General features: G+C 39.5%; 1 protein-coding gene across 5 annotated transcripts in view; it reads right to left on the reverse strand.

The window, feature by feature from the left end:
* Positions 1–1492: 1492 nt before the first annotated feature.
* camk2d1 (calcium/calmodulin-dependent protein kinase (CaM kinase) II delta 1) overlaps positions 1493–11945 on the reverse strand; it is a 105463-nt gene continuing 95010 nt past the window's right edge. For all 5 annotated transcript variants that reach the window (XM_046063775.1, XM_046063772.1, XM_046063773.1 and 2 more), the window contains exons 15-18: positions 7438–7513; positions 7227–7321; positions 5397–5625; positions 1493–3097 (exon numbers count right to left, since the gene is read on the reverse strand). In XM_046063775.1, the coding sequence (XP_045919731.1) occupies positions 3094–3097; positions 5397–5625; positions 7227–7321; positions 7438–7513 (404 nt within the window). In that variant the 3' untranslated portion in view covers positions 1493–3093. The remainder of the gene's footprint in view (positions 3098–5396; positions 5626–7226; positions 7322–7437; positions 7514–11945) is intronic.

Genomic DNA, 11945 nt, shown 5'->3' on the forward strand with positions numbered 1-11945 from the left:
GTTAGTAACATGCAATAATGGGATGAGGTTGCATACAGAGGGAGAGAAAGTAGAGGAGAGAGGAGCTCAGTGCATCATGGGAAATCCCCCGGCAGTCTAGGCCTATAGCAGCATAACTAAGGGATGGTTCAGGACTACCTGAGCCAGCCCTAACTATAAGCTTTATCAAAGAGGAAAGTCTTAAGCCTACTCTTAAATGTGGAGATGGTGTCTGCCTCCTGAACCCAAACTGGAACCTGGTTCCACAGGAGAGGAGCTTGATAGCTGAACGCTCTGGCTCCTAGTCTACTTTTGGAGACTCTAGGAACCACAAGTAACCCTGCATTCTGGGAGCGCAGTGCTCTGGTGGGGTAGTAAGGTACTATGAGCTCTTTAAGATAAGATGGTGCCTGACCATTAAGAACTTTGTAGGTAAGAAGAATGATTTAAAATTCTATTCTGGATTTTACTGGAAGCCAATGCAAAGAAGCTAAAACAGGAGAAATGTGATCTCTTTTCCTGGTTCCTGTCAGAACACGTGCCACTGTTAATAAAATCAGAGACGTTAATAATCAGTAAAATAAAAAAGGACATACAGTCTTCTAAAAACGTAGCTGGGATAGTACCTTAAAACACAGGTGGAGGATGTCATCTGGGAAATTAAAGTAAAAACAGTAGCTGTGTCTGTCAGAATAATTTGGTGAAGTAAAACGTACGATCTTTCCCTCTGAAATGTAGTGGAGTAGACCTTTAAAGTAGCATTACAGAAATACTCAAGGAAGTGCTAAGTAACTTTCCACCGCTGCTGAGGTGCTTATTCCAAACACCAGTCCTCCCCAGTTCAGAGCTGGTATGAGGACTTTTGAAGCTGATCTATCCTGTAATCTGGTGTCAAAGTTGTTTACTTTGAACTCAAGGATATTAATTATATCAAGCGCTTCGATAGTGAGGCCTTTTTGAATGTAAACACAGGTATGCTGATTCCCTCTACAGGGGAAAATAAATAAATAAATAAAAATCAGTGATGTGTGATGAACTGAATGGCACGGTGGTGAACAGCATCCAGTGGTTTAAAGATGGCATCTCTATAATCCAAATTATATGATTTGTTTTCTGTTTTGATGGGAGAAAAAAAGCTCAGTTTCAGGGAAGGAATCCAATTTGACTTTTGAGCTTTTGAGCTGGGAGTTCAACATACAGTAAGCTTTGTAGGACAATCAGCTATCTAATCATATTCCTAAGCATTCATAGTGCTGAACTGTATTAGAAAAGGTGATGGCACTGCAGTAGTGTGGTTCTTTTAAAATATATTTTGCCCCTGGGAGTTTAGAGCAGCTAACAGTCGAGCCAAAGGCAAGCCACCAAGATGGTATCATCAGAATAGAAGTGTGCAATGCAGTGCTGATTTTGACAAATTTAATTTATGTAGAGTAAATAAAAGAAGGCTACTGGCTGCAGTAGCTTGAGACCTGTTTTAATTGTAGCAAAAGAAGACATCATGAAACAAACCAAGTCATTTGGCATAAATCACACTTTATTTGATATTTCTTAAACATACATCAGGCTTGTCCCATCATGGCAACATTATATATGTGATGTGTCCCATCGGGAATTTCACTGCATCTTGAGACAAAAACAAAATGTGTCGTGTGCGGGACAAATGTGATTAAAGACTGCAGAAACAGTGTTCTGAAGACAAAATCTCACAAACACAAATGTAACCATCAGTGGACACCCTGTGACTCTGAAGGTGACTGCTTCCTTTACCCAGTGCTTTGATTCTGAATTATCTTTCCCATCCCTCCTAATCTGAACCTGCAAGTGATGACAATCCTCTTTCCCTTTGATTTAACAGTGATACCAAAATAACAAAGAGTGACATAAGAACTAGAACGTCAAGAACAATAGTGATTTACTGTTAAGTAATTCTGGCTGATGATCCAATTCCCCATGACAAAAATAAATGGGAATCGTGCTTCCAGAAGCAAACGTTTCAGCTGGACTTGAGATTCCTGACAGTCTCAACATCATGATTCTACTTTAGTCTTGTCCAGTGTAAAAGATGGTGCTTTAACATTGGCTTACACCAGCTGGACAGAGGATAAAGGAAGGATTCACCAATAAAGACAATCAAGGTTAAAAGATTTAAAGGAAAGCGATAATAATGAGGATATAACATGTCAACAAAACGGATCAACTGATACTGTATGAAAAGATCATTTGACTGAAAAGCTTTAAAGAATGGCCTTAAAGAATAAATGAATTATTATACGTTCCTCTGTATTTCAGAGATCCATTCTGTGAAGATACTCTTCTCACGTGATAGAGGTCCAAAACAGACAAAATTAAACACGTTTCAACTGAGTTCCCTTTTAAACATTCATAGTTAAAATTCTGAGTAAACATAAAATACAACTTAGTGCCAAGGGCAAAACAGATTTGTAAAATTAGCCAACTCAGCTCATATGGATACTAATAGATTAAGTTAAGAGAGAGCAATTAACACCAATTACCAAAACCTACACATTACCAGAAGAAAGCAAGCTTGAGCCTGAGCTTTAATAAATGGCAGTTCTGAAAAGATACATGAGTAAAAAGCAGATATGTGATATATTGGTCATTGCGCCAAAGGCGAAAAAAAAAAAAGAGGAGACAAATCACAACAACTCATGAGTCCTCAATATGTGCAATATTCAAAAGAAAAGATCTGCAACTACATGATGACTGCAAGTTTCACATATTTCACCAACCCATTAAAAATGAACCAACTGGAACCAGTGGCTGCTCTGAAAACCACTTCTATTTAAAACCTACTGATCTAAAAAACCTCCGCGTAATAAAACATGCTGCAGATGGTAATATCCTGGAATGAACAACACACACTCTCACTACAAAAAGATATTGTCAAGAAATAAGGTCTTCTACCTTTTTTTTCTTCTCCCCAACATGTACAATAATCTTCTGTCCAGCAGCGACAATATGTAAACAACACACTGAGAGGGCAGAGCTCTAGCTATCATGGGCAGGGATTGGCTGAGGGATCTGACGGACACTTGGTGGGCGGGGTCTGTTCAGCTGACTGCTGTAGGCTGTTTGCAGTCAGAGATCATCCTCTCAACTGAAACACAAATCACATTAGGATGCATTACAGGACAAAAAGTCTTCCAGCAAATATACAGAACAACATATTCACGACATATCACGTAATTTTGTCCAAAAATATTTTATACTTTCCTTTTGCTTGATATTACTTATCAGAAACAAGAATATCTTATTCTTCCCCACTGGGGATCATTAGTTGGGTTTAATCTAACAGCACTGCAATGACATTTTAGGTAAAGATGAAAAGATGGAATTTATGGAATGCAGTAGAAGCAAAGGCTGCAATCAATTTTTATTAATAATTTAATTTTGTGCAATCACTGAAGAGTGTGCGATATTGAAATGCAAATGTAAGTGGACCTTGAGTTAATACTGACTTATCAGCGGCTGTTTCCAAGGTCAAGAATGAACTGTCTACTAGAGGTGTTCAGAATCGGGACAGGTTGGAGTTTGCCCAGTTACCATGGACTTGATTGTTAATCTGCTGATGAAAAGTGTGTGACGTGGTCGAAAGCTCCAGAACAAGGGGATTCACTGTCAATTTAATGATGAATAATGATCAACTCAAAGTCAAACTACCTTTTTTATTTTCCAAGTTAAATTTGTCATGTTGTTGTGTCACATACATGACATTGTGTGGACTGTGTATAATGTGTTTAAGGGTTAAACAGTTATATGTACATTTTCAAATAAAACTTTGCATTTAAATAATGGTCTCAAACTGCTATCTGTATCTGAACATCTTATCTTGATAAAAGACAACCAAAGCACAGGCATTTACATTTACACCTGGTAGAAATAAGGGTTCCCGTTATCTCAATTCGGCCCTCATTCTAATCAACAGCGTCTCCAGACCCAGATGAATCCTTGCCCTTGACATGCATTTTCATTTTTCTAGACATGACATTGTGATTGAAATGATAAATTCCAGAACATCATCTAGATTGAGATTGCATGGCAACGCCTCCTTTAAATAGGATTTAACAGCCGCAGGCAGGTTACTAATAAAGGCCAGGTAAAATACATCATCAAGGATTGGAATTACCTGTGCTACTACAATGGCTCGCATGCTAAAATTCTGTATAATGCACATTTCATACTCCGTACTGCTGCTGCTCACACAAAACACATTCTTTGAATCTTCTTTTCCACTTACTTTGCTGTTTCTACAGTGCATTTACATTACCGTCAGTGGAACACTTCCTGCAGATGTTTCACAGCCTACCATTTATTAATACTATATACTTTATACGCATACCGCCGCCATGTTTGTTAGAATTATTTATCGTACCGTTGTTAGTGCTTGCTCATGGAGATCTGTGAAGCTTTGTAAAGCGAGTTGAGAAAATTTCTACTATGGTGCTAATTACTGACTGAACTCATTTTCATCTTGCATTTCATCAAAACTTGTTTTACAGTGTTATAATTTATTATACTTGAGTTGCTGCATTTATCTCGCTCCCATCTTATATTTCTACACCTGCACTTAATATTCCTGCCTTGTCTACTCTGTCCCAGTTGTTATGCTTCAAATGTTAAGCTCTTTGATGCTTCTTTTCTTCTTCTGTGGTGCTATACGAGGTTTTAACAGAGATGGACTTATTCTTGCTTTTGTTGTGCTTGTATTTATTTGTTCTTACAAATTTTTCTTCTGCTTTTTGTTTGCAATGCTCCAAATGTAAAGCACCTTGAGCTGCATTTTATGTATGAAAAGTCTTATACAAAAAATGCGTTATTATAATTATTACCAAGAACTGTCGTATCTCACAAAAGTGAGTCCAGCCCTGACATTTTTGTAAATATTTGATCACATCTTTTCATGTGACACTGAAGAAATGACACTTTGCTACAATGTAAAGTAGTGAGTGTACAGCTTGTATAAGAGTGTAAATTTGCTGTCCCCTCAAAATAACACATTACACAGCCATTAATGTCTAAACCGCTGGCAACAAAAGTGAGGACACCCTTAAGTGAAAATTGGGCCTAATCAGCCATTTTTCCTCCCCAGTGTCATGTGACTCGTTAGTGTTGCAAGGTCTCAGGTGTGAATGGGGAGCAGTTGTGTTCAATTTGGTCTCACACTCCCTCATACTGCTCACTGGAAGTTCAACATTGCACCTCATGGCAAAGAACTCTCTGAGGATCTGAAAAAAAGAATGGTTGCTCTACATAAAGATGGCCTAGGCTATAAGAAGATTGCCAAGACCCTGAAAACGAGCTGCAGCACGGTGGCCCAGACCACAAGACCATACAGCGGTTTAACAGGACAGATTCCACTGGTGTAAAGTAGAGCTACTGTCCTGAGGTGATCTTACTTGGTGGGCACGGTGGGTGAGCCGGAGCGGTGGAAGTGGATGTTCTGCCACTTGCTGTCGCGGCGGTGCCAGATGCGGGTCTCCTCCGACTGCATGGTGCGAGGTATGCCGTTGCCGTCGATGTACTGGGTGAGGCGGATGTAGGCAATGCAGGCGGCCTCGTCCCCGATCAGGTGGACGTGGGGGTTGAGCAGGATAGTGTGGATGGGCTGCTTCCCCTTGGACAGAGCTGCAGAGGAAAAGAACATGGAGGATGGACATACACTGTAAAACTCTTTTAAAGAGCAAGTCTGAGTGACAGCTTAGAGAGTGATCTGAGAGGTGTAACTGATTCCCTACATTTACCACAGTTTCCCCTCACATCAGCTCCCCAGTATTCCCACAGGGGAACATTTGGGCCATTTCTTTGTTGCAGGGATTGTTGACTTTTGGTGAGTGTAATAATAATATTACTGACAGAAATGAAAAAAAAAATTTATTAATATTACATTTATTTTGTATTATTTTTTTTAGCTCAACCATCCAGTTTAATTATGGCCATTACATTGCTCTCATCAAAATTCTGTTCTACTAAAAGCATGCGGAGTGATGTTAGATTGAACAAGGATGGAAAGTAGATTTTCTTTGTTCCGTTATTCCAATGACTTTGATTTTAACCAGAATAACAACAAAGAAAATTACCAACCAGAGCACTGCACTTCCTTGACTGATGACAGAGTTGCAAGCGAAGAATTATGGACACTGTGCTTAAAATAATACATGATACAGAGACTAATTAAAGTAGCGCCCAAATGACTAGTTGACTGATTAGTCCATCGACAGAAAATTACTCACCAACAAATTTGATAAAAAACTGTTAAATCATTCATCAGGCAAAAATGTCAAACAACCTCTGATTCCAGTTTCTCTAAGGTGGACATGCAGCTTTTCTGTTTTTATGCTTGTACATTTTTAATCTTTGGGTTTGAACTAAAAACTCAAATTTGTGAGCAGCATTATTCCCTGTCTCCTAACAACATAATGTAAACAGGTAATAAGTAATAAAACAATATTGTTTTGTTTACATTATGTTTAAAAAACTTTTATGCTAACGCTGGCTATGTTTTTAGTCTCATTTATTTGTCTGTTTGTCCTTTTTTAATTTTATTTACCTCTTATCAAACTATTTCCATGTAATGATTGTACCATGCTGTTAATGTCAAGATGTCATAACAAAGACATTGATGGTTATATAACTTCATAATAATATAATAAACAGCTAAAAGCACACAACAAAAATAACTCTGCTAATACGATCATGGTTCAAAGATAATATTTTACTTTATTTATGTTTAATATATTTTTAAACCTGGGCCCTATTATTACATATTTTGGGGTCAAAATGACTAGTAGGTACAAAAAGTTTTGGAATCTGTGCAGTAGATGCTTCAGCCGGGCAGCCGTGAACTGGCTGCAGTGGCTGCAATGTATTCCTTCGTGGCGATTGTGCCCTTCAAAATACTGTCCACAAAAAGTGTTAAAAAGACAGGTGTTGTCATTGAAAGGATCCCTACGAGGGACTGGCAGTGACACCTTTCCTTTTTAACAAGAAACTGAAGTCTCGCTCAAGGACAATTGATGAAATGAAAAATCTCATGAGATTGCAGGAAGACGACAGCGAAAAGGTGAGTCAGAGAGTTTGTTGCTGGAGAAACGTTAGGAAATAAAGTCTTGCTAGCAATTCCTCTTTTTCCGTTTAAAAATACTGAAATTATCCTATACCCTTTAGAATGAATGCTTTTTATTCCAGTCCCAAAACTATATGCTGTGTTTCTGAGTCTGCTTCTTTACCATTCTCAAAGTAGAAGCGGTGGAAGTCTGTGCCCTCCACCAAGTTGCCCAAAGCCTCGGGTTCAAAGGACGTGAGGCCAGGATCACATATCTTCCTGAAATAGCACACCAGACAGCCATATTACAGTCACGGAAAGACAATGATTTGCTTTTACAGGTGGAATTGTGTCTGATATTTGAGACCCAAGTCACTTTAACTAGCCGAACTCACGTGTAGGCCTCAAAGTCGCCGTTGTTGATGGCCTCGATCAGCTGCTCAGTGACTTTAATGATCTCCTGCTTACGAGCTGAGAGACAGACACAAAGGGAAACAAAGGACTGTTAGGTTAGCTTTGGACACATGAACCCTGATGAATGTGAAAAGAAGCACAATAAAATGAACCAATGTGGGACAGGAGAACAACGTCACACGCAAAAGCACAACATCAGGACGCTCAGGGACCGAGTCAAGAACCCACAGAGATACACCGTCACACAGACGTGAGTGAAGGAAGGGCTGGTAGGAAGTTAGTCAGCGTGGTACAACATACTGTGTGACAACATCAAAATTACCTTTCATGCTAAGTAGGTAAGCTAGGAAACAACCAATGGAGAGATTAAGTGCAGCTGTTGTGGCTTACTAAAATATACCCACTAATGACATTTAGTTTGGAGATAGCAAGGTGGAGTCAGTCAAAGAGTGAAAGGCTTCCACACACCCACACACACCTGTAAATCAGTTTTTACCTTCAACACTGCTGTTCCCAGCTAACTGAACACGCACAGTCTGCGGTTGCTGCTGTGCATTGATTCCCTCAAGTGACAATAAAACCAACAAACTCACTGCAGGAAGGCGAAACATGCTCCCTCGTAAACTTGTTCGAGACAAAAACCAGTAGCCCCAGGATCAGTCATTTACAGAAGCAGGAAGAGACATAGGACACATACCGACAAGATAAAAACCACAAAGCCTGTTCTGATTGGCCGTTTTCCTAAAAAGCCTGACACAGCTGAAATAATGTTAATCTAAAAGTGTCCTTTAGCACCAACTGTGGACTTTATGTTGCAAATAGCACACTGAGGACTGGCTGTGTTTACAGAGACAATATCAGTTTGCTTTTGGGGCCCAAAAATGGGCCTTATACAAACTTTTAGGAATCGGTACAATAATATGACATTCACGCACATCAGGAGCTGCCACCACTAGAGCTGCTAGATTTTGGACTTCTCATACTGTAAATAAGAGGCCTTTAACCTGAGCCGAGGAGGAGGAAGAAACTACATTAACTGCATTTCCAGTCATTTAGTTTCCATACTGTAGTTGATTTTTTTTATACTAGTACTAGTGTCAAACTGATACAATAAGTGTGTTTCGGTATCGATGCCAAAATGATTGATGTGTTTTTTTTTCCGTTACCCTTCTTTGAAAAACATTTTTTCAAGAAACTTTTTTTCCTGTTTTTCAAGAGGCCAAACTTGTCAAATCTTCAACGTAACACAAGCAGCTGTACAAGACACTAAAATGAATTGCCATTTTGCTTCTCTTCATTCAGCCTGACATGTTCACAGCTGCTGATTTGTATCAGGTTGCGGAGGTTATTTTGTTCCGCGTTGCCCTAACCAATCAGTAGTTACAGAAGCATTTGTCCTGCTGATGTCAAAGGAAGCAGCTCTAGAGGTTGCTGGGAACAGTTAACTGTTTTTCAGACTAAAACTTTGCCAACTAAATAGTTCTTTCTGTCAGTGGACCACCAACAACCTGTACAGCTGAGATGACCTCATTAATTTTCAATGCCATCTTTCTGTCACTATTTCTCATGGATGTAGGTACACAGGTATCTACGGAGAACAATCATGTGACAGAGGTTGATGGAAAGTGAATTATAATAATGACTGAACATGAGCAGACATTTACAAGCAGCTTTTTAGTACTTCAGTTTTGATTCTCTTTGCTATGGATGCATTTCAGTTTTTAATTACTTGTTTCTTTGCAAATTATGATGCACTGGCAGAGTTTATAGTAGCCAGTGTGGCAGATAAAAATGTGTTGTATTCTATTACATATGCACTTTATCCCACATGTCCTTTTAGTTTTGTATATTAGAGAGAGTGCACACACTTTCCTCATTCAACTTTAGTGAAAGCAATCACTGTGTCATATTTCAATTAGCCTTTGAACAGAAACAAAAGCAGCATATGGAATCTCTGGAACAGGGACATGTTACATTTCATCTAATGTAACAGTAATGTAAGACTGAACAATTCTACTTTGGAGGAAGAAAACATTTAAATGCAGGATCTGTGAAGGAGTATTGTTCTGTGGTAGAAATAGTTGTGTTTGAGTACTTCCACCACTGTATCTTATTACAGCAACACTAGTAGCAGTCTATTAAATATCAAGTAGCAACTTAAACCCCAAAACATGTGTCATAGTACAGAAACCAACATTAGCTAACATAATGTTAAAGCAGATGAAGACCTCGCTGTTGCTGTTAATATTGGAGAAGTGGAAGATCCTTTTTTATCAGAGCACTTCACTTCTGTCTCTCTGGAAACAGAGAAGAAGCTGACACTAAGTGAGAAGAAAAGAATACAACCTCTAAGGTCCATTATAGCAGTATGAAGAGGCCAGCCTCAGCTGTATAATAGTCTTTCCTCTGGGATCTCTTATTAGAGCACGGACAGAAAGACAGAAGGTTGGCGTGCACACACTCTAATGGACAGAAACATACACACACACGCGACAGTAAGGAAACTAAGCAGATAAACTGATCCTCGACAGCAGCAGGACTGTTGAGCCAAAAGAAACAAAGCACAGAAGCATTTAGTGTAACTGCAGGAAGAGATGATGGATCAGATGATGACACACAAGTGACACAAAATACGTTTCTCAGGTATTTGCGCGGCTTCTTTCTACAATCTTATTTAAGTAAAATGCATTAATGTTGGTTTCAGACCACACAAACTATTCATCAGTACCAAAAAACAAAATGTTTATCAAACATGATTTTCATACAAAAACATTTTTGTCTAAACACAAGAACTTCAAAAGCCTTAAATTTTAACTTTTTGATTTAAATCCAGAAGTGTGTGATCACGGAACAAGTTAACCATGTAACAAACACAGCCAGAAATTTAATTCCAGCTTTCAGTACTGAACAGTATTCAATACTTTGTCACAGATCTGATACTCAGCCTGAGTGCAGAGCAGTCCCTCTTCTTCTTTATCAATTTATTCAGCTTTTCTAGAAATGACATGGGTTTGATTTGACGGCTAGGAGTCTGCAAAATACATACTATGTAACAACTGTCATATCACATGAAGCAAAGTTGTAGTTCATTCGACCAATCCATGGAAAATAAACCTTTGATTCCAGAAAAAAGTCCAAGCTTCTACTCCATTAAAGCACAGAACACACACAATAAGACATTACAAATCATCCCAAGTAGCAAGTTCAATGGACAAAAAAAAAATGTAGATTTTTTCTTACTTTAGAGCCACAGCTTTTTTTTTTTTTTTTTTTTTTTTTTAAATATTACAGGCCTCTTAAATTCCTTCAAATGCAACATTCTGTAAAGGAAAAATTATTCTTATTGCCAAAGAGGGTCACAAGTAGACAATTCATGAGTAAGGGCCCGCAACCACCAACTGTAATACAGTCGAGAGTGAGGGTGTCATGACAGCTTCTGACCTGTGAGGGGTGCTATAAGACAGCAGCTCTGCACTCAGACACAGCGGCTGAGGTGGGGTTCAGTTTGGTCCAATTTTTTTATCCAACTTAAACAATTTTTTTTAGAGCATAGGACATTTTTAAAGTTTTCCCTGAGCAAAAAGTTAAGTATCTTTAAAATGATGTAATACTCATAAGATGCAGCAAAGGATATTACTGAACCAAAACTGTTCTGAGCACACTACAATTTTGTATTTTGATTAAATCCCAGGCAGAATCAATGTACATTCACTGAAATGGTTAAATGATAATAAATGATTATAAATGATTAAACTAACTCTTGCTCTTTGCCTGTAGCAGACAACATACTGTGTTTCTGTCTGATCACTGATGCCAGCACTGCCTATGTGGTTTAACAGTAAAACGGGCCAAGAGTTGGGTGATATTCCTCTGCGAGCCCAGTATTCATGTTAAATGATGCTCTGAGTCTGAGCCTGCAGTGGGTGTCAGGCTGTGCCATCTTAAATCTACTGGGCTCCCATTCTCTGGCCCTAACCTAACTTATCTTATCTTTACGCTGCCTTTAACTCTGACCCAAGCAAAGAGCAGCCAGTGTGCGGCTTGACCTGGCCGGCTCAGGCATAAGTTTAGGGATTTTGCCAAGAATTTACACTTCTTCTTGCTACACTTGTGAATATCTTCAGTGATATCAAAAGGAGGGGAGGCTTGCAGTTTCTTCCTAACGACTGGGAAATGGACTTACACTGGGAGTCGGTGGGGCCAAAGCTTGGCAGGGGCAACCTGTGCTGGGGGCCGTGCCCCTGTGTGGGGGTCTGATGAGGGCTGCAGTGGCATGCGGTGAGATGGTCAGTGAAAAAGACCAGAAAGGAAGATGTGAAGAAGAGGAGCAGGTAGGCCGCCACCAGTGCCCACAGGATGTACTGGCAGCACTCCTCACCACTGGGCCAAACGCTGGGAGAGTACCAGCCGCAGGAGAAGGAGGAGGAAGAGGAGGATGAGGAGAAGGGGGAGGGGGAGGGGGAGGGAGGCCGGGGAGAGGGGGAGTGGT

Source organism: Micropterus dolomieu, linkage group LG12, assembly GCF_021292245.1.
Source record: "Micropterus dolomieu isolate WLL.071019.BEF.003 ecotype Adirondacks linkage group LG12, ASM2129224v1, whole genome shotgun sequence".
NCBI classification, from domain to species: domain Eukaryota; kingdom Metazoa; phylum Chordata; class Actinopteri; order Centrarchiformes; family Centrarchidae; genus Micropterus; species Micropterus dolomieu.